The sequence below is a fragment of the Trichosurus vulpecula genome, chromosome 1 (genome assembly GCF_011100635.1).
Source record: "Trichosurus vulpecula isolate mTriVul1 chromosome 1, mTriVul1.pri, whole genome shotgun sequence".
NCBI classification, from domain to species: Eukaryota; Metazoa; Chordata; class Mammalia; order Diprotodontia; family Phalangeridae; genus Trichosurus; species Trichosurus vulpecula.
Window position 1 is genome coordinate 162,554,766 of NC_050573.1, and position 27,607 is coordinate 162,582,372.

General features: G+C 35.2%; 1 protein-coding gene across 1 annotated transcript in view; it reads right to left on the reverse strand.

Moving 5' to 3' along the window:
- The window catches only part of CNBD1 (cyclic nucleotide binding domain containing 1), a 593,156-nt gene that overhangs the window by 117,516 nt on the left and 448,033 nt on the right, over positions 1-27,607 (reverse strand). The window contains 1 exon segment of the mRNA XM_036742093.1: positions 20,743-20,875. Coding sequence (XP_036597988.1) covers positions 20,743-20,875 — 133 coding nt within the window.

Below are 27,607 nucleotides of genomic sequence, written 5' to 3' on the forward strand. Positions count from 1 at the left end.
ATGGTAGTCCCATTAACAATTTTTTTCAGTAACCCATCTCTTTTGACATCCTTTATCCTACTTCTCTTGGGTATTTCTCCATTTTGTAAGGTGCTATTATCTATCCATATCCATTTCATACTTGTCCATTGCCCTAAGGATGATCTTCACCCTTAATTCTTTAAAGACTGTGGTATTCCATAGCTTATAGCCAAAGAGTTTCAAGAGAAAAGCACTGCTGTTAATAAGATGAGCCTGTAATTGGGAGAAACATGAGGTCTTTAAAAGCACTGCAGAGTTCCCTAGATGCAACTAAGCATGCTTTCTTCCTCCTCTTCAATTCTAGAAAAAAATCATTTTCCACACATAATCTCTATCCAAACAAAAATTTATTAGGCAAAATGAATTTCATAATATCTTAATTTTCTTTCAATGTCAGATTATGCTGCCTAAATCAGTACCTATAATTAAACTCAAGTCCTCTGCCTCTGAACATATGAGACAAAGACTCTATGGGAGAAAAACATAGATTTTGTTTGTTATTTCCATGAAAGTCAGTTAAGGAGAAATGAATGGTGTCATACCAAATGTAGGAATTGCAATAAACAAATCTTTGACAATGATATTACCTTGGTTTAACTTTACTTTGATTCTAAGAATCCTCAATGATTCTTCTTTAGTAATACTGCCAGGACAAAGGAACACTCACTGATTACTTCTACAATGCATATATCTTCACTTTGTCTCTTAAAAATAATTTAGAATTTTAAATTTAATAAAGTAATAAGAGAACAAAGAGAAGATGGTCTGGAGGTAATAAATAAAGCAATGCTTTGAAGGATGTTTATTATTCCATTTCTTTAGGTAATAGGTCAGAGAGCTGGCTAACAATCCCATAAACAAATGATGCTGCTTAGGGAAAGTTCATTCTTTAGTGGAAGGGTTAGAACTGAAAAATGTTTGTGCCTGTGCTGCAGAATTATGCATAATAGAAACCCAAAATTCCCCTAATAGCTGTGCACAAAAATATATGTGTAGTATTCTGCATTCTGAATCTATTGCCTCTCTGTCATGAATAAATACTTTATCATTTTATCCTTAGTACTCAGGAAACATGAATGGTCATTGCACTTATTATAGTTCTTACTGTTTTCAAAGTTGTTTGCATTTAGTGTTGTTGCCATATAAGCTCTTCTCTTGGTTCTACTCATTTCATTCTTCATTAGTTTGTAAAAATCTGCAATATTGTTCATTTTTATAATCCTCAAGTTCTTCTCACTTCACTCTGTAACAGTTCCTATAAATCTCTCCATGTCTTTTTAAAATTATTGATTTCTTATAGTACAATAATACCCCCATCATATTCACATACCACAATTTACTCATCCATTCTTTAATTGTTGGTTATCCTCTTAGTTTCCAGTTTCTTTGCCACCATATAAAGAATATACATGTGTGTGTATTTTTATACACACATGTATAGTTTTTTATTGTGCAATATGTGTATAGATATTGTATATAAGCACATACGTATATTTTTATGGTGGCTAATATGTGTGTGTACATGTAGGATATTTTCCTATTTCTTTGATCTCTTTTAGGTATAAACCTATCAGTGGCTTGTGTCAAAGGGTATTATATAATTTCAAAAGGTATGTTATACTTGTATAATTTCCAGAATTGTTCTACTCATTCACAGGTCAAATAGGACACCAATGTGCCTGTTTTCCCACAGTCAATCCAGTATTTACCATTTTCTCCTTTTATCATATTGGACACAGTTCTAAGTATATGAGATGAGATCTCAAAATTGTTTATTTGCATTACTTTAATTAGTTTTGATTTGAAGTATGTTATCACATGGCTATAAAGGGCCTTGGCTTTTTATTTGAAAAGTCTATTCATGCCCTCAGACCATTTATCAATTGGGGGATGATTATTTTTCTTACAAATTTGAATAATTTCCTCATATATTTGTAAGGCCAATCAGTAAGTGAAAGATCTTTTCCCTCCATTGAACAGGCCTCAGGTTGGGCCAACAAAGAGAGACCTGATTAGAGGCAGGCCCACACCTTTTCACTGTCTAGATGTAAGGCCTTGGGCCCGCACTCTTTTGCCCTCAGGGCCCTAAGGGGAGTTGCTAAGACCAGAGCCAATGGTATGTGCACTGAGTTCTAGTCATTCAGATGCTGGCTAGGACTGTATAAAAAAGAGCCCAGAACTGAGAGCTGCAAGATTGGGAAGCAGACATCAAGAGAACATTGAGGCTGTGAGAGCTACAGAAATTGGAACTCAGCCAAAGGAGAGTCTACAGAGCTGCAGAAGAAAGTGCTGAGCAGAGAATTAGAATTTGGGAGTGACTGTTTACAGGAAGGCCCTCCTAGCAGGCAAGAAGGTTACAGGATGACTTGGCTCCTTTCTATAATATTGTATTATAATTTTCTTGTTGCTACATTGAGGTGGACTTACTGGTTTTGGAATATTATTGCTACTATATGGAGTTGGAATTACTGGTCCTGGGATTGGATTCTCTCCTGTCTAAATACATGTTATACTTCCTCTGCCTTCTACCTAGAGAATTTCTTATACTTTGTGATTCTGAACCATTCAGGCATGTTCATGCTCATCCTCGAGGTCATGAATCTTGCCTTACTGATATAATATCTTAGAAATCAGGGCTTTGTCAGACAATTTTCTTTGTCAAGTTGTTATTTTTCAAGTTAATTGTTTCCATTTTAATCTTAGCTTTATTGGACTTGTTTGTGCAAATCTTTTTTAAAAAATTATGCAATCAAAATTATACATTTTCTTTTCTACAGTTATACCTATTTCTTGTTACATCATTAACTTTTCTCTTATCCATAGATATAATAGATAATTTTTTCCATGTTTCTCTAATTTATTTATGATATCACCTTTTATATTTAGGTTACATACACATTTGGAACTTATCTTTGTGTAAATTGTAAAATATACCTTTTCTTAGAAGGTTTTGTCAAATAATGAATCATTAGAACTAGTGGGAATCTTTGTGTTTATTGAGTATTAGATGTTGTATTTATTGTGTTTGTACGTATTGAGTATTAGATAAATTTTCTTTTGTATGTTGTTTATCTATCTATTCCACTGATTAATCTCTCTTTCCTAACTGGTACCAAATTCCTTTAATAAAAAATGTCTTTTAATAGTCTGAAACCTAGCACTCAATGCTAGTTCCACCTTTTATTTCCCTTTCTTTTCATTTCTCTTGAGAGTCTTGACCTTTAAAAAAATCCATATAAATTTCATTATTACTTTTTTATTGCTATAAAGTAATGCTTTGGTAGTTCGGCAGTTATGGAAATGAATAAGAAACTTAATTTGAGGAATATTGTCATTTTCATTATGTTGGCTTCCTTTACCCATGAGCAAAAAATATTTTCCCAATTATTTAGATTTGTCTTTATTTCTATAAAGAGTTCTTTATACCTATATTTCTATATTTCTTAGGTGTATCTTGAAAGGTATATCTTCAGGTATTTTATAAAATTTGTAGCATTCTTAAATGGAATTTTTCTTTATATCTCTTCTTGTTGGTTGCTTTTGTTTCCATTACATAGAAATATTGATGATTTTTGTGGATTTTTTTATATTCTGTAAATTTTTTAAAGTTAGTGTTTTAATTAATTTTAGTTAAAGCTTTAGGATCTTGTAAGTACACCATCAAAATTTCTAGAAATAATGAACTATTTTATTTTTCTTTACCTCTAGTTATTTCCTCATCTTATTTTTCTTGTCTTATTATTTATAGTGATCACTGGACATCCATGTTTCACCCCTGAATTTATTGGAAAAGATTCAAGACTAGTTCAATTACAAATAATAGTAGCTCTTTTTTCATATACACTATGTATCACTTTAAAGATTTTTCCATTTATTATTATTTTTCTAGTGTTTTTGTTAAAAAGTTTTATTTTATCAAAAGAACTGGATACATTTATTGATATTATTTTTGTTTATTGTTAACATGGTTAATTTAATGTTATATTATTAAATCATGCATTCCTAGTATATAATGGTGACTGGTCATAATACATAATTTTTGATTTGTTGTTTTACCCTTATTGTTAATAGTTCTTTTTCTTCTCTGTTCATTGGGGATATCGCTCTGTAGTTTTCTTTTTCTTTTTGATTTCCTTAAGTTTATGTATTAAGATCATATCTGTGTCACAGAAGTAATTTGGTATGGTCTCATTTTCCTTTATTTTCTTTGCAAACAGTTTATATAATATTGGAAGTAATTGTTCTTTAAATATTTGTTAGAATTCATTTATGAATTCATATGGTCCTGGTGTGTTATTCTTTGAAAGTATATTTATGGCTTTTTCAATTTCTTCCTTTGAAATTATGTTGTTTAAATTATCTATTTCTTGTTTTGTAATTTGGGTATTTTGTTTCTTTCTGAATATTAATTCATTTCATTTATGTATTTTTTTGGAATATAATTGAGCAAAGTCATTTCTTACATCCTATAATTCTTTTTAATTTGTTTGGAATTCTCCTTTTTATTTTTGATGTAATTTATTTTTCCTCTTTCTTGTTTGTAGTCAAATTAGCTAATGGTTTATCAATTTTATTTTAAAAAAAACTAAGCTCCCAGCTTCATTGATTCAAGAATTTTTTGTTTTTAATTTTTTAAATTTTTAATTTTTAGAACTTCTATTTCAGTATTTAATTGAGAGTTTTTAATGTTGATTTTCAAATATTTTAGTTGCATGGCCAATTAATTTATTTCTTCTTTCTCTTTTTTGTGAATAAAAGTATTTAGGTATATGAATTTTCACCAAAGAACTGCTGTGGAAGAATCCCCAAAATTTCAGAATGGTGTCTCCTTGTCATCATTGTTATTAATTGTCAATCATTTTTATGATTTGTATTTCCCCCAAAATGCTTTAATTTTCAATACTTTTATCAGTGGTCTTTTAATATAATCTTATTGCAGTGTAACAATTTAATGATGTTAAAATATTTCTACTTTTATTCTATTTGTAAGCTTTTTTTTGTCCTAGAATATGATTAATTTTTGTAAAGGAATACTACACTGCTGAATAATAGGCATACACCTAAATGTTGAAGGCGTATCACATCTAATTTTTCTAAAATTCTATCATTATCATTTGCTTCATTCTTTTTTTTTTTTTTTTTTTTTTTTTTTTTTTTAGTTAGAGTTACCTATGGATATAGGGGCAAAACTAAGGTCCTTCAGTAGTAGAGTGGCATTGTCTATTTCTCCTTGTAATTAATTTATTTTTTCCTTTAAGTATTTATGCTATACAATTAAGTGCATAGGAAAAGTATAATGAAAAATAAAGTCTCCATGTCATGTTTCAAGAAGTCATAAAAAGAAAATTTGCCAGATGTATTACAACCAGAGGAAAAGTAAAATTAGAAAGAATGTGCCAATCATCTCCCCTTGCTTCAGAATGAAAACTCCCAGGAATGTCATAGTCAAAGTCCAAAGCTTCCAGGAATAAGGGGCAGAGACAGGAAATAAGCACATAGAAAGACTTCAAGCACTGAGGAACCACAGTCACAATCACACAAAATTTAGCACCTACCACAAAAATGGAGCAGAGAGCTTGGAGTGTGATATTCAAAAAAAAAAAAAAAGGCCTTTCAAGGAAAGAGGTGCACAAAGCCAAGGTGATTAGACTGAGCTTTATTGGGGGATTTACTTATAGGAGACTCCTACAGTAGCACCTTGTGACAGAAAGAAAGCAAGCAGAGCATACTATGGCAGTCCATGTAAGATCTTTGTCCTTAAGCTATTTATGTGTTTTATTGAAACTATTTAAGGAATAAATGGGCTGCAACATTTGGGATATGTTGGTGAATATGTGGCCAAAGTACTTGGATGTGTAAATGTTCAACCAAGACAGAGTTAGCTGCTAGCCAGACGTCATTCTTGACATGAGAACATGAGTTTCTTGCTCCTAAAGACAACCACAATACATTTAACCAATACAGGCTTACGATGAAGAATGATTTATACAACAAAACAGTGTAACGCCACAGGGCAACAAATGAATCTTTAACAAAGTAGAAGACTTCCTAGCATTTCTTTTTTTCCCTCTCTTTTTTCTTTTTTTTTTTTTTTGGTACGGGGGAGGTGAGGTAATTGGGGTTAAGTGACTTGCCCAGGGTCACACAGCTAGTAAGTGTCAAATGTCTGAGGCCAGATTTGAACTCAGGTCTTCCTAAGTTCAGAGTTGGTGCTCTATTCACTACACTATCAAGCTGCCCCTCTTCTTAGCATTTCTGATAAAAAAAAATCAGAGCTTAGTAGAAATATTAAAATACAAATATAGGAATCATAAGAAACATAAAATAAATATAAATGAGCAATTAAATGAAACCATATAAGAAAAAAGTGTTTACATTCTAATAGGGGAAGATAACACAAGTGTTCCCTTGGGACTTCAGTGTCATAATAGATCAAAGAAAGAATTACATAAAACAGAGGGCCTAAGAGCTGCTTTTGTTTACGTTTTGATGAAATCAAAAGAAGAAATGAAAAGCTAGGAAAAAAGAATAAGGGAGAGAAGAGAGAGGGGAAAATGGTAGGAGAATTTATTTTACATAACCAGACAAATAGGAGGAAGAAATGAAGAGAATGGACTTCATTTGAGACTCACTTTCATCTAAATTCATCCAAAAAGTTTTGAGCACACCTAACATACAGAAAAAGAGATGGTTTACAAATATATTCAGCTCAAGAGAGTAATAGATGGGAACAAGGAAAAAGGACGGGCAAATAAGAGGGAGGATGGATTCAGGGAGAGAGTAGTCATACACAAAACAAACTTTAAACTCAGAGCGTAACTATGAAAAGGAAGGAGAAATGAAACAAGCATTTATTAAAGTGTCTACTGCGTGCCAAGCACTGTGCTAAGCTCGTTACAAATATTATCTCACTTCATCCTTACAATAACCCTGGAAGGAAGGTGCTTTTATTATTTCTATTCTGAGCAGTCAAAGGCTAAATTACTTGTATAGGGACATCTGGCTAATAAGTATCTGAGGCCAAGTTTAAACTCTGTTCTTCCTGCTTTGGGCCTAGCACTCAATCCATTGTACTACCTAGTTGCTTATGGGCATATAAGGAAGGAAAGAAATGGTGAAAACCTGTGATTGGGTTCTAAGTGAGGGAAAAAAAATAGGCTATTGGGTGGAGACATTCTGCAAAGCAATTTGCAACTATGCCTAACAGGTTATTAAACTGTGTGTAACCTTTGACATAGCAATACAAGAACTAGGCCTCTACGCTAAAAAGATTAAAGAAAGAAAAAAAGAAACCATCTGTACAAAGAATTTTTATAGTAGCTCTTTTTATCAGTCAGTCAGCAAGCATTTATCAAGTGCCAGGCACCGCTTTAAACACTGGGAGTATAAAGGCCCACAAAACAAATGAACAAAGTCTCTGCTCTCAAGTTGCTCTAAGTCTAACGGGGAAGAAAACATGCAAACAATGTACAAATGAAATATGCGCAGGATAAGTCTCAGAAGAAGTCATTAAGATTAAGGATGAGTGGGAAAGACTTCTTGCAGAAGGTGGGATTTTAGCTGAGAACTGAAGGAAGCCATGGCAGCCAGGAGGCAGAGATGAAGAGGAAGAGAGCTCTGGGCCAGAGAATAGCCAACAAAAATGTTAAGTTGGAAGATGAAGTGAATGAACTCAGTATTGGACATATCAAGTTTAAGATGTCTATAGCATAGGATGGCTAATCGGCTAACCTCCAGTCTCTCATGTTCAACTGCCAACCAACATGTCACAAACACCCCCCTCTCTGTACTCAGTAAACTCCAGCAGCTACTTATCACCTCCAGGCACAAATATAAAATAGGCATTCAAAGCCTATAGTAACATGGCTTCCCTTACCTTTTCAATCTTCTTATACTTTACACCTCTTACCCCTTCATCCCTAACCTACTGTTTTAGCCAGTGGCATCGGCCTTCTTGCTGTCCTCAAACAAGACACTCTATCCCCCATGCCTAGAATGTTATCCCTCTAAATTTCTCCTCTGGCTTTCCTGGATTTCTTCAAGTCCCAGATAAAAACCCAACATCTACAAAAATCCTTTCTGTATCTCTCTCAATTCTAGTGCCTTCTCTCCATTGAGTATTTCTAATTTATACTATACAGAGCTGGATTGTACATCATGCTGTCTGCATGTTGTTTGTCACATTAGACTGTCAGATCTTTAAGAGCAGGGACTGTCTTCTATCTTTTGTTTTTGCATCCCTAGCACTTAGTAGAGTGTCTGGCATATAGCAGGTACATATAGCATTAAGCAGATGCTTAATAATTATTACAAATAACTTTATATGCCTATATATATATATATATATACACAACATAAGATGAAAAGAGGTGAAAAGCCAATTCATACATATGTAGATGAGAAGTCATTATTTATATATAGATATGAAATATATAAATATACAAATATATATATATATATGTGTTTGTGTGTATGTGTGTGTGTGTGTGTGTGTATACACATATTTAGGCTCTTCACCTTTCCCTTTGCCTTCCCACACAAAACTCTACTCTTCATCTACCCTATGATCACTAATCCCTTAGCCACTTAATTTTTCCCCCATTACCCCTTCACTAGTCACTCTCCCATTTTCCTCATCTCATGGATTTTTTTCCCATCTCCCATGCTTTCCCCTTGGTTAGCAAATTCAACCTTATTACTATTCAACATTCTGTCTTGAATCCCTAGCCCCCTTTTAACTTTTCCATTTACTCCCTGTTGAGCCTCAACTTTGGATCTCTCCTACTATTCACATTCACTGCCTTCATCCTACACGCATGCTGCTGAACAAAAGTTAAAAAAAAACATGCAACCATTCTGGCTGGGTCCACTACAAATTTATGTTATATAACCTCGACTGACCCCTCACTGCTGCTAGACAATCTTTCTATACCTCCTTTATCAACTACCCAAAACATGTGAAGACTTTCCCTAGCAGAATGGGCAGATGAAAACAATTTGTTACAATGGCCATGAAGGTGGCTGAAGCAGGTACTGTGAAGTGCTGAGAGCTTGGTCAGAATCCAGGATGCCAAGGTCATCCACAGCATCCTGGACCATAGCCAGTCATCTTGAATTTTGTCCTACCATTGGACCTTAATGACTCAGGAAAAGAAAGTGAGGTTGATGACTTTGCACAACTCTGCTTCCCTAAATCCAATTCATGCCCTAGTCAAGATATCACTATTGATGTCCTTGAACCTCTTTGAAGATGAAGGATGAACAATAACAACTGTCCATAGCAGTTCTTCCAGACCTTTTCATCCCTCTTCAAGCCTCCCATAGCTCCTGACCCCCACCTTCTCATCCAAAAACCTTGCCTCAAAAAATTGAGGCCATTCTCTGTGAGCTCCTTCTTCTCCCCTCTTCCCCATCTCATATCACTCAGATGCCTTCTGCCACTATCTCCTCCTTTACCCCCATCTCACAAGATTAGGTGGCCTTACTCCTTACCAAAGCTACTGGCTCTATCTCCTTAAGTGGTCCCCTTTCATCCCTTATCCGCTAATAGATTGTCCCTCTGTCATTACCAGTCTGTCTTTTATTTCCAACCTCTTCCTACTTACTAACTCATTCCCTATTGCCTACAAACATGCCCATGTCTCCAATATCTGAGAAAACTCTCATTTGACTCTTCTATCCCCGCTATCATCCTAAGTTTCTTTTGCCCTTTGTAGCTAAACTTTTTGAAAATGTAATTTACCATAGGTTCTCTACCTGTTCTAATTCCTTCATATTTAAAGATAGGAAAGTGAGGACCAGAGAGGGCCTTGTCATAAGCTAGATAATAGTGAAGTTGAATACATGAAAATATATGACTGTATGGAATATATACATATGTCTATATATTTAATTCTATTTTTCTTTTCTATTTTAACAACTCTTGAGATGGACAATTTTACAGTTGTTTCCATTATAATACTATCCCTTATATACTATGCCTTCCTAATATCAGTTCAAATCCAAATTTTCCCTAAATTTTTCCTAACACAAATCTCAAAAGCTATGACCTCAATATATTCCTAATGGTAAACTGGTTATAATAACAAATCTCTCTCCAAATTTGGCTGCGGACCTTTAACTAATAAATTATTTCCTTAGCAAGAGACACAGCAGAAAGAACAGGCTTCAAGGACCCTGGGAGTCAGCCAAATTAACACATGGTATGTTGTTGGGATTTCCCCTCTCCTACTTCCCCCTCAAAAAAAAATTGGCAATAGGAGACAGGCAGCCCAGAGGCTCACCAAATAACTATCTCCTTGGAGATTATCTCAGCAAATTCAAGGAGTGAATCAAAAGCAAAATTATCTGAAGTGAGTGCAGAAAGAGGGGAGTCAGGAAATGAATATCAGATAGGCACAGCAGAATAAAGCAATGGCGTTAATCAGCACTTCTGCACACAAGCTGTTCTGATGTATAGAAATTAAATGAAGATAAGTGTTTCCCCATTTTAAGGCAATGCCTCTTTGGCAATAGTACTTAAAGTATTACCTTTTTGTCAACTTGGCAAGGAATTTGGGAGGAAATCAAAATTGTGTCAAGGTGGAATGGGTAAGAAAATAGAATATTATGTAAATATATAGAGTATTTTCTCTACATACTTATGCTCATCTGCTCATCTATAAATTTATGTCCCTCATTAAAGGACTTTTAAAGGCTTCTGATGCCTGATTGTGAATATTAAGACGGTCCCTGGGTCCTCAAAACCTATTTCAAACTCCAGAAGGTCTTTCAAATCTGAAAAGAACTTCAGTAAAATCTCAATGGGACATTCAAATAATCAAGTATTTATTATGCACATAGTATGTGCTAAGGACCAAACTTGGTGCTTGGAACAAACTACTAAAAATAAAACCATCCCTACTATCCAGGAACTAACATTCTGTTATCCAAGGACCAGACCAGTTGAGTTCAGAAAAATTTAGTATTGCTTTGGCCTAAGAGTGATGAGATTCTCTTGGCCACTGAAACTGTCAAAGGCTTTACATTAAGTCAGAGTGGAGGGTTGACAAGCTTTGGTAAGACTGTGACTCCCACCAACCAAATCACAGTTCACTGAAGTATCAAATTACAAATTTGTATATCTAAATGTAATTGTGCCTAATTTTCCATATATAATCATAGAGTCAAAAATATGCACACATTTCAAGAATTATGGACCTTGAAGAACCTCAGGAGCTGTTCCAACCTATTCACTCACCTTTGGATAAGATTATATTACAGTTAAACCTCTCCCATAAATACTACTTGGACTTTTCCTAGAACCCACCAGAAAAGGTGACACTTGGGTAAAGTCCACAAAGATCAACTAGTATTTCCTAATGTCCAACTTAACTCCCTATTCTTCAAATTAAACTCAAACCCTATATTTAGTGCAGGTTGAAGAAAATATATTTCATGTCACATTCTTGAAGCTATCTCTTTTCTCTAGGCAAATAAGCTTAGTTCATTTATATTTTCCTCCTGGGACCTATTTACCAAATTTTAATTTCTGTAATCATTCTCCTCAGAATATTTCTCAAGTTTCCTACACAATGTTTCATTTGCAAAAAGAGAGACATCAAAAACATTGCACTAGTGAGAACCTATCATATTACATGAAGAGAATAAATTAGTATCACCTGCCCTATGAATGAATGAGCCAAATCTTATAAGCTTAGTGACTGCACAAATTGAACCACTAATCTAGACCCTTAGCTTTTCCTGGGATGTTCATGGGACCCTTTCTGATCTAAAAGGTCATGAAGGCAATGAATGTGGGAAAACAGTTTATGAGAGTACTCGTCTATTCAATATCAGAGAACTCACACCAAAGTATAGTCATGAGTGCAATGAAAATTAGAGTGGAGTCTGTAAACATTGTTAACATTATTATAATACATAAAATTTTTATACTGACCACGGTTATAATGGTAGACTATTTTTATCTTTATGTTATAATTGAACAAACAAGATATGAGCAATTTTTTACTGCTTGAAGTCAGGCAGCTAGTAGGTACTAGAAGGTAGGCTCATAGTGTTATTTTTTCTATACCTTGCTAAATGAATAGCTTTCACCTCAAGTATCATCTAGATGAAAATGCCATCTAGGCATATTTATTGGATTCCAGACAAAGAAATTTCCAATAACAAGAAAATATTTTCAAGGAGCAAAGCAAACTATTTCTAGCCCTTAGATAACTCCAGAGTTGATCTAGCATGAATTTTAATTTTTTTAAATTATTATTATCATATTCCCCTATAGTCTCACTTTTTCACATCATGTTGATGTATATATGACATTGTGTTAATGAATGTTATGCCATTTTGCTAACTCAGATACATATTTTTTGCAACTTAAAATATGAGTCCAGGGATGGAGGTTATCTTTGAACCAGTCTAGGTAAACACATGTTGGATCCTAGAGAAATTACTGAGATTTTTAGAAAAGGACTCATGACTAAAATGTAGTTGTGGGAGGGTATATCTTCCTTTTTAAAAGTTTTATTTATATATATATATATATATATATATATATATATATATATGTATATATATATATATATATATATATATATTTATATTACAAAAGCCAGGCGACACAGTGTGTAGAGCACGGGGCAAAATTAGGGAGACCTGAGTTCAAATCTAGCCTCAGACACTTGTTAGCTGTGTGATCCTGGGCCAGTCGCTTAAGCTCTATCTGCCTCTGTTTTTTAAAAGGGGGAGGTAGCATCTATCTCTTAGAGTTGTGGCTCAAATGTTGTAGAGTTGAGGATCAAATGAGATAACATTTATAAAGCACTGCTTGGCACATAGTAAGTGCTTAATAAATATCTATTGCCTTCCCATTTCTTTTGTCCCATATCACCCTGACCCCGTGAGGGTACTATTGTATTAGTCTAAAGCAATTAAGCAAAAATGGCAACACATGGACCTCAGGTGCAGATAAGATAAAATGGAATGTGTGGCAATATAGCATATTAAAAAGTTATATTCATATGAACAAATTCAGTTACTCAAAATGAGAAAGTCAGCAGAAGGCATTTGGGTAACATCAACAATAAAAACAGAAGCAATACTGAGTTGAGGGAATATTACTCTATTTATTTATTTATCCATTTATTCTTGAGATTCTTTTTTTAATTCTTAGTTTATAATACTCGGTTCTACATAATTTTGAGTTCCAGATTTTCTTCTCCCTCTTCCCTCTCCAACACGGCAAGGAATCCAATATATCTTCTACATATAACTTCACATTGAACTTATTTACACAATAGTCAAGTTGTAAAGAAGAATTATGTCCAATGGAATGAATCATGAGAAAGAAGAAACAGAAGCAAAAAAAATGCCCAAAACAAAAATGAAAGAGAAAAAAAACAAAGGGAATATTATTGATAAATGAAACTGAAGGAATTAGATGAAAAGTTTACAAGAGAGAGCACAAGCTTGACATTGAGGCAAGATACTATAGAGATTCAGGATTTCAATAATCTGGATGTATGTTAGAGCCCTCTTTGCCAACATCAGAACCATGAAGAAATTAATGAATTAGCTTTAATGATAAATTCACGCTTTAAAAAGGAAGGGAAATGATAAGAGTAATTGTATTCTGGACTTGATTCTAACCAAAAATGAGGAACTTGTTTCTGAAATAAAAAAAAAATAAAAGAATTTTAGGGCAAGGGATGGCTCCACCATAGCATTTCTGACAGAGGGAAAAAGGAAGAAATTTGATTTTAACACACATTCTAAATTTAGGGAGACCTAAAAACGTACACCCATGCATACACACTCAAAATTTTTTCTAAAATTCATCCTAATCCTTTGTGCTTAAAATAAATTGTAATGTCACTTGTCCTTCATCTAATAAACATTTTTGAAGCTTTTGAACATAATTCATGGTCATGTAAAGGTTGGACTAAGTAGCCTAAGTTCCATTCTAGCCTTGATAAGATCTAAGAAATATTAATGGGAAGATTTAATAGCTAGCAGTTATACTTACATATATGCATTTTGTCTCCTAGATATAATTTAAGCCTCTTGAGAGCTGGTACTATATCATTTTTGTTTGCCCTACATATTAGATACTTAAGAAATGCTAAATGATTTTTGATTGATTTACTAATTGGTTGCATTTTGCCAGTACTGAGTGGTGTATTAATCCAGTAACTGGGCACCATAATAAAATATCCATGTGCTTATTTCTTTCTCTAAGTTCTGTTTTTTTCATATCCTCCTGTTGTATACTGGAGTTTGGATAAAGAACCTTCCTCAAAGAGGGAGTTTCCTTCCTCAACTTTATAGGTGCAGTCTATTCTTTTAGTTTAATAGAATGACCCTCTATTTCCCACCTGTTTCCAAAGTTCACCAAGTATAAGCATTTATTTCTAAAATTGAATGCCCTTTAAAATTTCAACCCAGGACTTCCATTAACACATTAGAAGCCATTAAAATAATAATATTGATCAGTTTCTCAGATTGTCCATCACGTAACAGAGAAAAGTCTTGACACTCTTGGGCAGAGAACATGAATGGGGATCAGAGACAATGATGGATCCTGAGTATATGTCAATAATCAGGGAGGGCACACCTACATGGGCAGATCACATGCTTGGGAGATATCAGCAATCTAAGGGGAAATTATGACATAATTTAAAGGTGCCAAATGAGAATTCCACACAAACTTTGCCTCATATATAATTTTGGTTCAGTCCAGCCCTATGATCTCTATTCCATTATTTATATTAATAAAAAAATCCTACAGAACTTCTCTCCAAAAATTCCTATAGTACTTCTCCAGCACAATAACCTCCAAACAATGAGAAATGTTCTCTGGAAGTAGGCTTTTATTCAATTGTGCATTTGTTTAATAAAAATATAATCTTAATTCTTTTCCTGAAATGAAGCACCCTCTTTCTAATACCAATATTCTTCTAGTGACATTGTGAGGATGCCATTTATGGAATACCGTAATCCCTGATGAAAAAAAAATGCAAAGGGCAAATAAATCTGATGAGCATATTATTAGAATTAGATCTTATAATAAAGAATTATATATAAGAATTGTTACAAAATCTGTCATCAAAATATATCAGATTAGAAAACGAGGTGGATCAGTCATATAGCAAGATCAAGGGCTAATAGATAAAGGTACACTAGTACCTTTGAAATATTAAGAAACTTAGAGAAAGCATTTGTCATATTAGATACATACTACTATAGAAGACTCACAGGAAGACATGTAAATGACTTACAGAGAAGGTATGGAAGTAAAATAAATTTTGAATTAATTTGCCATAATCCTAAAAGAGTACCACAAAATTATATAATTTGTCATTGTTTTCTGAGATGTTTACCCAAACAAAACAAAAACAAAATCACCTTTGAATTTACCACCAGTTTATGAGACAGTGTTACAACAAGATTTTCCAAAAGTCTTTGTAGCAAGATCGTATGATAAAGATCTCATTTCCAAAATAAATAAGAAACAGACTCAAATTTATGAGAATTAGATATAGGTAGGCAGTTTTCTCATAAGGAAATTCACGCTACCAATATCCATAAGAAAAAAGTTCTGTAAACATCTTATAATTAGAAAATTACAAATTAAAGCAATTGAGGGCCTACTAAACATTAATGAGATTAGCAAAACTGACAAAAAGAAGAAAATGACAGGTGTAGGAAAGACTATGGGGAAATGAGCACATGAATACACTATTATAGGAGTTTCAGACTGATCCAGCCATTATGGAAAGCAATTTAAAATTATGCCCCCAAAGTTAATAAATAGCTTTGCCCTTTGGCCAGTTGATGCCATATTAGGTATATCTATACTCCAAAGTGATTAAGAGGAAAAGTATCCATATGTACAAAAATATTTATGGCAGCTCTTTTGTGGTGGCAATTAGCAAGAAAGTAAATGATATCCATCAACTGGGGAGAGGCTGAACAAATTATTGTATATGAATTTAATAGAATACTGTTGTGCCATAAGAAACAATGAAAAGGATGGTTTCAGAGAAACCTGAAACTATTCATACAAACTGATAAAGAGTGAATAGAGTAGAACCAGGGAAACAATGTGTATAGTAACAAAAAGGCAAACCACCTTGAAAGACTTAGACCTCTAACTGAACACAAAGACTAACCATGATTCCAGAAGAACTCATATATACACATATGTGTATGTAGATATATGTGTGTGTATATATATATATATCAATATATAAACATATATGATATACAGAAATTTGTTTTGTTTACTATGCATATTTATTTAAAAAGCCTTTCTTTTCTTTTTTTCTTAGAATTGTGATGATGAGAAAGATAAAATAGATTTGTCAAGTAAAACATTTTAATGGTTTTCTAAATGTGGCTAATAGTATATTCTTTGAGCACTAATATTTCAGATTGATAAATATTTAACAATCACTATCAATGATCAATTATCTTTAAACAAAGCTTCCTCCCACACATTCTTAATTTTCTCTCTAGACTAATACAATTTTAAAAGACCATGATTTATGCCAAGTAATATGGAGCATCACAAGATCATCACTATCATTGACTGATTTGCTTGGCAGACCACTGACATCATTCCACTTTAAATTCATAAAATGTTTTCATAGTTTCAAAACTTTTTCATGTACATCATCTCACTTGCTCCCCACAACCATTCTGTGAGGTAGATCAGATAGTAAATAATAACTTCATTTTGTAGGTAAGGAAATAGACTCAAGGGGTTAGTGAATTGCCCTAATCATGTACTTAATAAATAGATCTCACTGATTAATGCTGTGTACTGTCAGTTTTATGGGCTCTAACAGGGAGTCTATTTATTTTGTGGACATGTAAGTTTTTTTTTTTCTCCTTTGAGTTTGTGAATTGTGTGCCTACTAAGAGATTAGTTAGGAACTACTGGGTGGTGTCAAACCATTAAAAATTCAAATTATCTGGGTGAGGAGAAAGGGGCAGGATTTAGCTAGAGTGAAAAACAGACAAATGTACTAAGGTTCCATGAATCATGTGAAAGATATACACAAGAAATACATTCTGGATTCCATTCCATACAGATATCACATGTCTGAAATATCTCGTTTCCAAGATTCTGGTCCTATGTTCTCCCACTGACTTACAGATAAAATTTTATTTGACAGATCTGGAAGCTGATGCAACAACCTGATAGTTTAGTCACCAAATAGGGAGTCCTTAGAAACCCTAAACTTACTGCATTTTCTTATATAAACTTAATACTTTATTAACTTTTAAAATTTTATTAATAAAACATAATACTACATTTCTTTCGTAAATTTACAACATTTTCTGATTTATAGAGTGAGGTTCTATTCATTATTAACAGTCACTCTGCCTTCAGAAAAGTTCATTTACCCCAATTTCACAACATAATTCCATTACATTTTTCATATGATATCATAAACAGTAAATAGAAACATGTTACATTAGCTTAAACATGCCAGGAATACCCAATTAGGTATTTCAGCTGTCAATTGAGTAGAATTTTATCTTCTGAACTAAAATAACAGTGGTTTGTTTATATAATCATGTATTTCTGAGAGTTAATATAAGTCTTTCTAAATTATTATCTCTGTCAGATCAGCCCAGTAATTACATAAATCAAATGGAGAGGAATAAAGAGATTACTGGGAGATTGTTTCAGATAACATATGGAATTTAGTCGACATTCTTTTAACAGCCTGCATTATTTAATGCTACTGAATCTGGCCACACGCAGCTCCAAAATCTAATAAATGTATTTTTTTATGTCTCCCACACATAGTATTAAGTGGGATAATAAACAATTATTTTTATCAAATCTGTTTTCTCATTTACAATTCAACAAATATTTATTGGTCACTCACTGTGTATACAGCACTGTATGCTAAGAAACGGGAATTCAGAAAAGGTTATAGCCTCTGGCTTCAAAGTAGTTTGCATTCTACTGGAGCCATAATACATGCGGACATTTAAGCAAACGCAAGGTAACAAGAAGATGAAAATAGAAATGGAAATCATTTAATCTCTTTTTATCTCCATTAATCCATCTGTAAAATAGAGTTTGGGAAGTTATTTTATAGAGAACACTGTAGAATTGTCACTTTCTAATATAATTAAGGTTAGTTTTTGGCACTTGGAGTGCTCTGGTCATCCAGGCTCACTCTCCTAGTCTGGAGGTTGAGAAAAATATCCCTACATAATTTGTATAACGAGACCCAGTTAGCCCTAGAGGGTCTCAGGTATTAGAAATGAGTGGTAATGTGCCCCATGAGACCAAGGTTAAGGTACCTGTGATGCAAGGGAGAAATCTGGAGTGGATTCCAATGTTTAGCCATGCTATAATAAATAGGTAAAGGGGGGCTAATAATAGGGAGGGCTAAAGAACCCAACAAAACTTTGGAAAAGGCCTCTGACTGGGGCAAAGGCATTAGAGAGTAGCCAAGGAAATTTGCAGATCAAAATCTGCTTTGAGCTACAAAGAGCTGCAGCAGGAAGAATGCTATACTATCCAGGACACTGGACAGCAGAGTGAACAAATACTAGTGATACATGATGAAAGCAGAAGGGAACTGCAGGTAGCCTCATATGGAGGAGAGATAAGGCATTCAGCACAGATGACCAGAGACATTTTCCAAGGAGTCTCAGGAGGAAAGATGTTCTAAGGAGCTACACTAGAGAATTGTAGCTAGAAACTCTACCTATCAAATGGCTAGCCATGGTCAAGTCAATCTCTGGGGAACGATTGCACACTGATAGATATTTCTACGGATTCTAACATAAAATTTTATTTGTTTTTCCTGAAGTATACATAAACCTTTCCCTGCTTTCCTTTCCATTTTTGTTTGTTTTTTAGTGTTGTGAAGGGTGTGCATCCAAAGAGAGCTGATCACAAAACACTGGGTGGTGTTAGACAGTGAAATTCTGAGATTATCTGAGAACATAAACATATAAATAAACACATAGACAGATGAATAAATAGATGGATAAATGAGTCCATTTAAAAATAGACAAACTTTTCCTTTCCTTTTTTTGTTTCGTTTTGTGGAGAGTGCCCATTCAAGAAGAGCTGATCACAAAATGCTGGGTGTTTTTAGATAGTGAAATTCTCAGATTATCTGACTAGGGACAAAGCTAGAAAAATGAAACATTACCTACCTCCCCACTCCAACATGTGCCAGATCCCTTTGTGTCTTATGAGAGATACTGACAAAATAATTACATTCACACTAGGTACCTCCACAGGATTCTCATGAGAATTTGCAAAATTGTAAAGAACTGTAAACTTAAATTGCTTTAAAAAGACATGAATTATCATCATATCATTATCATCCAGATTTCTTCCGAACAGAACTCTTTTCTCTAGCCAAACAGTATTGTTAGCTTTTCTATAAATTCAACACTACATCTGCCATCTTTATACATATATGTGTGTGTATGTATATGTGTAAGTATGTGTATGTATATGTATGTGTATAGGTGTATATATGTATATATGTGCATATATACATATATACACACATATTATACACACATATGTATATATGTGTATATATGCCTGTATGTATGCATATATGTGTATGTATGTATGTATGTGTGTATATATATGTGTGTATATGTATATATACATATACATATACATATACATATACATATACATATACATATACATATACAGGTCCACCTCATATCCGGAACCCATTTCATCCTTATTTTCTTAGAATTCTTCCCTCACTTCATTTCTCAGCTCAAGTGCTACTTCCCCCTCAGATACCATCCCTAATCCTCCTAACACCCAACCCCAAGTATTAGAGCTCTTTATCCTGGCTTTACTATGCATTTACTCATTGTAATGACAATTTAGATTTCAAGATCTTTCCCACCCATTAATAGGCCTTGTGACCTGCTTGTGTCACAGGAAGCCTAAGTCACATGAGGTGGGAGGAGCTTGCTGAGAGGAAAAGGAAAGTGTGTCACAGGAAATGTTGAGAGAACAGTTGCAGCTGAAGGAGAGAGCAGACATGTCCTAACAGTGCTGTGAGTGATTGTTGGTAGTAAGGCAGCAGCAGGGGACAGGAAGGTTATGGGATGGAGTGGTTCTCTGCTGAGATATTGTGTATTGAATTCCTCACTGCTGTGATGGATTGGACTTACTGGTTTGAGGATCTGGTTCTCTGGTGTCTGAATAAATGGTTTACTTCTTCTACCTTCTACATGGAGAGTCTCTTATATTTTGTGATATATAACCACGTAGGCATATTGACAATTATCATCTATATTATTGCTTTGATAATACACTCATTTGTGTACATAATATGTCATCTTTACACAAAGAATATAAGAGCCTTGAGGACAGGGTCTATTGTGTTTTATCTTTGTATCCCTAGTGTCCATTAGAGTGCCATATAGTAGGTGCTTAATGGATGTTTTTAATTGGTATTGTGGTAAAATGATCAACAACAATTTCTGTAACAGTTAAAATTTGTATGGAAATTTTCAATTTATTCAACAAGTATTTAATGACTATCTACAACACTGAATGCCCTGCACTAATAGAAACTTGTTCAAGAAAATGATCTATTTTGACGATTCTTCAAAAATGTATCTCATCTGTTACTTTTTTTAAATCTATGTCTTGCACTGAAATATTTTGGAACTGTAATGAACAAATTGAAGGATGGAACTTACCATGTCCCGGAGGGTATCGCTTCCATTTAATGTGGACAGTTAACTCCTCTACAGAAAGCTTAGGCCAATTTCGATAATAGGGGCACTTATGGATTAGCTGCTCCCTGGTAAGTTTTTCCATTTTAGCTTGTTCCTGAAAGAGAGTGAATGTTCAGGATATTTGTCACCAGGTAAAAAAAGAAGATAGCAAGGAGAAAACAGTCAAAAAGAAAGAAGCACAAACATGGAGGCTGGTAAAGAAAAAGAAAACAGTCTTTGTCTAGTTAGAATTCAGTAGAATCAAGCACATGCTGAAAGAATGACATTCACTACAAAAGCATCACTTTTATGACCATAGAGAGGTGAACATGTTTATACCTTTTAAGAATGATAAGCATAGACAATGCTTATTAAATTCTGTTTCCCTCTTTCCTTACTTTTCACAGGCCTACAAATCCTGTTATATGGCATTCTTTTTTTTTGAAGCATTTGAAGAAAGTTTCATTGTTTGTTTTTAATAATACCATCACCCCATCAGATCAAACTCAAAACTTAGTTTTCTCATGCTCAAAACTAAAACAGCAATACTTTGAAATAAAAAGCTACCACTCTGAAAAACAAAACAATTTTTCTGAGAAGTAGATTTCAGCTTCAGGATTAATAATTCCAACATCTAATTCAGACCATGCTTCTGTTCCTCTGACACAAAAATTTGTCAATTCTTCAGGTAAATATCCCTGCCTATTGACTTAACTCTCTGATACCACTCATTCATTAAGCATTCAAGGAATGCTAACTGTGCAGGAAGCCCTGTGTTATAGGGCATGAATGAAAGGGAAAAAGAAATGATCTCTCCTTACTATGGCCATAGACCAGGGGTGGGGAACCTGTGGGCTCAAGGCCACATGTGGCCTTCTAGGTCCTCAGGGGCAGCCTTTTGACTGAGTCCAAGTTCCACAGAACAAATCCTTTTATTAAGGGGATTTGTTCTGTGAAGTTTAGATTCAGTCAAAGGGCCACACTTGAGGACCTAGAGGGTCATAGGTAGCCTTGAGGTTACAGGTTCCTGTAGGGTTAATGCAATGTGAAGATCTTCCCCATCCATTAATAGGCCTATGTGATCATATATGTTCCCTTTTTCTCCTTGGAGCAGGGGCCATGTTTCCAGGTTTAGAGGTACACAGGAACTCGCTAGGAACAGGAAAAGAACTCACTAGGAGGGGAACTCAATGGAGGGGGACCCACCCATGGGAAGGATGCTTAGCTTAAGACCTTTTTGATTCCCTGGATGAGGGAGTCTAAGTAGCTGTTACCAAGGAGTCCCCTGGCTGAGAACTGAGATGGCGGTGCCCCCTGGGCTGGTAACGTGTATAAATACTTTTGTTGCCCTGTTGAGCTTTGCTTTTCTGTATTTCCATAGTGATGTTTTGTCTGGTATTACTGTACAGAATAAATGTTATACTGGTTCAGTTTTGAGTGAAGAGTGCTTATTATACCTTGCCATTCGATCCTTAAATATATATACATATATATTAATAGCAGGTGCCCATATCGCATTGGCAATACAGTTTCCCACCCCTGCCACAGGCTTTTGAAATCTAGTTAGGGAGATAGTATATGCAAACATAAACAACTAGACAGCAATGTTGTCTTCCACAAATATATTCTGGAAATGGGGGGTTTGCAGTTTGGGGGCTATGGCATAGTAAATATAATGCCTGGCACATGGTAAGTCCTTAACAAATGCTTGTAGATTGATGAACAAGCAAATAGTGAGAAATCAAGTTGAATTAAATTAGAAAATAAAATAAACCCATCATAATTCTTCATATACTATAATAATCAACCAACAAAAGTCTTTATTGAGTGTCTACTATGTATTTAAGATTTTTATCAAAGTATCATAGAAAGATTAATTTTATTAGGACTATTCAGACTGGTTTAAAGAAAGGAGAGCCCAAAATCAAAGAGGCAATGAATGAGGTGGAAGGGAATAAGGACTTTGACAGGTACAGTTTCAGTGTAAATGGAGAGGGAGGGTCCCTGCTATTCTGCCCCACCACAGTCCTACACAATGCATTGGTAATGCTGTAATATCAATTTTCTTAAAAGATTGCTTTCATGTTATTCCCATACTCAAAAGCTTTTTTTGGCATCTTATTTATTTATTTAATATATTTAGTTTTCAGCATTGATTTTCACAACAGTTTGAATTACAAATTTTCTCCCCATTTCTACCCTCTCCCCCACTCCAAGATGGCATATATTCTGGTTGCCCTGTTCCCCAATCAGCCCTCCCTTCTGTCACCCCACTCCCCTCCCATTCCCTTTTCCCTTCCTTTCTTGTAGGGCAAGATAAATTTCTACACCCCATTGCCTGTGTATCTTATTTTCTAGTTGCATGCAAAAACTTTTTTTTTTTGTTTTTGAACATCTGTTTTTAGAACTTTGAGTTCCAAATTCTCTCCCCTCTTCCCTTCCCACCCACCCTCCCTAAGAAGTCAAGCAATTCAACATAGGCCACATGCATATCATTATGTATAACCCTTCCACTATACTCATGTTGTGAAAGACTAACTGTATTTTGTTCCTTCCCAACCCATCCCTCTTTATTGAATTTTCTCCCTTGATTCTATCCCCTTTCAAAAGTGTTTGTTTTTTATTATCTCCACCCCCATCTGCCCTCCCCTCCATCATCCCCCTCCTTTTTTTAATCTTCTTCCCACTTCTTTCCTGTGGGGTAAGATACCCAATTGAGTATGTATGGTATTCCCTCCTCAGGCCAAATCTGATGAGAGCAAGATTCAATCATTCCCTCCTCACCTGCCTCTCCCCTTCTCCCACAAAACTGCTTCCTCCTGCCACCTTAATGCGAGATAATCCACCCATTCTATCTCTCCCTATCTCCCTCTCTCAATATATTCCTCTCTCATCCCTTAATTTGATTTTATTTCTTATAGATATCTTCCCTTCATCTTCAACTCACCCTGTGCCCACTCTCTCTCTCTCTCTCTCTCTCTCTCTCTCTCTCTCTCTCTCTCTCTCTCTCCATATATATATACAGGTATATATATATATATATATATATATATATATATCTACATATATATATATGTATGTATGTATGCATATTCCCTTCAACTACCCTAATACTGAGGTCTCATGAATCATATATGTCATCTTTCCATGTAGGAATGTAAACAAAACAGTTCAACTTTAGTAAGTCCCTTGCAATTTCTTTTTCTTGTTCTTTTTCTTGATTATCTTTTCATGCTTCTCTTGATTTTTGTGTTTGAAAGTCAAATTTTATATTCAGCTCTGGTCTTGTCACTGAGAAAGCTTGAAAGTCTTCTCTTTTATTGAAAATCCATATTTTGCCTTGGAGCATGATACTCAGTTTTGCTGGGTAGGTGATTCTTGGTTTTAATCCTAGCTCCATTGATCTTCGGAATATCGTGTTCCAAGCCCTTCAATCTCTTAAGGTAGAAGCTGCCAGATCTTGGATTATTCGGATTATGTTTCCACAATACTCAAATTGTTTCTTTCTGGTTGCTTGCAGTATTTTCTCCTTGATCTGGGAGCTCTGGAATTTGGTGACAATATTCCTAGGAGATTTCTTTTTGGGATCTATTTGAGGAGGCGATAGATGGATTCTTTCAATTTCTATTTTGCCCTCTGGCTCTAGAATATCAGGGCAGTTCTCCTTGATAATTACTTGAAAGATAATATATAGGCTCTTTTCTTGATCATGGCTTTCAGGTAGTCCAATAATTTTTAAATTATCTCTCCTGGATCTATTTTCCAGATCAGTGGTTTTTCCAATGAGATATTTCACATTGTCTTCCATTTTTTCATTCCTTTGGTTCTGTTCTATAATATCTTGATTTGTCATAAAGTCACTAGCTTCCACTTGCTCCAATCTCATTTTTAAGGTAGTATTTTCTTCAGTGGTCTTTTGGACCTCCTTTTCCATTTGGCTAATTCTGCCTTTCAAGGCATTCTTCTCCTCATTGTCTTTTTGGAGCTCTTTTGCCATTTGAGTTACTCTATTTTTAAGGTGTTGTTTTCTTCAGTATATTTTTCAGTATTTTTTGGGTCTCCTTTAGCAAGTCATTGACTTGTTTTTCATGGTTTTCTCGCATCCTTCTCATTTCTCTTCCCAATTTTTCCTCTACTTCTCTAACTTGCTTTTCCAAATCCTTTTTGAGCTCTTCCATGGCCTGGGACCAGTTCATGTTTTTCTTGGTGGCTTTTGTTGTAGACTCTTTGTCTTTGTTGACTTCTTTTGTCTGTATGTTTTGGTCTTCTTTGTCACCAAAGAAAGAATCCAAAGTCTGAGACTGAATCTGGGTGCATTTTTGCTGCCTGGACATATTCCTAGCCAACTAACTTGACCCTTGAGTTTTTCAGTGGGGTATGACTGCTTGTAGAATTTAGAGAACTATGTTCCATGCCTGGGGGGATGCCCCAGCTCTGTCACATCAGCTCTGCCACACCAGGGCTCCTCCTTCCCTAAGAACCCCCAACCTGGACTGGACTTAGATCTTCATCAGGCTCTTCACTCCTGCTCTGATCCGCCACTTAATTCCCCCCACCAGGTGGGCCTGGAGCCAGAAGCAACTGCAGCTGAACTTCTGTAGCTGCCCCACCTCAGCTGCCCCAGGGGCGGTGGCCGAACCACAAACTCCTTCCACTCCCGCAGCTTTTCCCACTAAACTTCTCTGCTGTCTTTGGTGTTTGTGGGTTGAGAAGTCTGGTAACTGCCGTAGCTCACTAATTCAGGGTACTAGGGCACACTCCTGCCTGGCTCCTGGTCTGGTTGGTCCATGCTGCACACGCTGGGCTCTGCTCCGCTCCGCTCCCAGCTCCCAGCTCCGTGCAGGATATACCTCACCCAGAGACCATCCAGGCTGTCCTGGGCTGGAGCCCTGTTTCCCTCTGCTGTTTTGTGGGTTCTGCAGTTCTAGAATTGGTTCAGAGCCATTTTTTATAGGTTTTTGGAGGGACTCGGCGGGGAGTTCACACTAGTCCCTGCTTTCTAGCCGCCATCTTGGCTCCGCCCCCACAAGGTCCCATACTCAAAAGTTTTAATGGCTCCCAAATGTCTCTAAGACCCTCTCTAATCTGAATACAATCTACCTTATAAGTCACTGTTCCACTAGTCTTACTTGGATCAAACTCCCTGAACCGAAGTGCTGAATAGATGGTTATTCCTTTTGCAAGACTCTTGTTACAAAGTATATCTTGTCATAAAATCAGGACTGTCCTAGAAAACCCATGATTTATTATTGAAAACTATAATAATTCAACATTATGTAAAGGAAAGAGTCAGATGACCTAGGCTCCCATCTCAACTCTTCCATTTACTAGCTGCGTGGCCAAGGGCAATTCCTTTAATTACCCTGGGTATCAGTTTCATCATATGTTAAATGAGGTGGTTTAGTTAGATACTCTCTAATCTAAATTAGTAATCCTTTGATCCCATGATTCCCATAAAAATAACCCTCCACTTAATCATGCTGCTCTACAAGAAGTCAATGACTACTTGCCCATTCCCATCTCCCATCTTTTTGCTTTTCCTCATATGTTAAATGAGGTGGTTTAGATACTCTCTAACTCTAAACTAGGAATCCTATGATCCCATGATTCCCATAAAAATAACCCTCCACTTAATCATTCTGGTCTACAAAAAGTCAATGATTATTTGCCCATTCCCATCTCCCATCTTTTTGCTCCTGCTGTTCTGGCTATCTAAAGTGCTAATTGTCAGTCATCCTACACACACACAACTCCTTAAAAACTTTTTTAAAGTCTGGCTTAAATCCCAACTTCATGGAACTTTCTCTGACTACCTCATTCCATGGTGTTTTCTCCTAATTCTGAAATGCTATTATTATATTGGTTTTTATATTTGGCACTTAGTATATATTACCTTGCTAATTATCATTGTACATATGTGTATATGTGTATTTGTGGGGTGTCTCCTTAATTATATTATAAGCTTCTGGAGAGCAGAGAGCATGTTTGCACTTTTTGTATTCCAGATTATATACTCAGGTATTCATTCATTTGTTGATTTATTTAAGGAAACTATAGGGAGACACTTTAAATGAACATGTCATTTGTTTGTGACACTCAACAAATACAGCTCTAAATTTGAAAACTATAGCGCTAGATATTAGAGTTTTGCTTCGTTAGGGTCACTTGGTCAAAAAAAAATAGGCTTAGAGATAATCAACTAACATTTATTGAGTGCCATATATAAAGTGTCAGGCAATGTGCTAGGAATACAAAGAAAGCAAAAGACTGACAATAATCTCAAGGAGCTCACAGTCCAATAAGGCAGACAATATGCAAACAGAGATGTACAAATAGGATATACATGGGGTAAATTGGCGATGATCTCAGAGGAGAGGCACTAAGATTAAAGAGGACCAGTAGAGTCTTATAAAAAGGTAAGACCTTAGCTGAGATTTGAAGGAAGCCAGGGAAGCCAAGAGGCAGAGCTAAAGGAGGAGAAGGGGAGATAGAGTGTTGTGGTCAAGGAGGGAGATGTCTTTCAAGCATGAGAGACAATCAATGAAAATGTGAGGAGTCAGTAAATAGAGCATTTTGTACAAGGAATAGCAGGGAGGCCAGGATCCTTGTACCGCAGAGTACATGGGGGATCTAACGTATAAGAGGACAAGAAAGCTAAGAAGAGGTCAGATTATGAAAGGCCTAAGGGCTTTAAAAGATACATATAATGTGTGTGTATATGTGTGTGTATATATATATGTATGTATGTATGTGTATATATATACATATACATATATATGTACACACGCATATATACATATATACACATAGATATATACATATACACATACATACATATACACACACA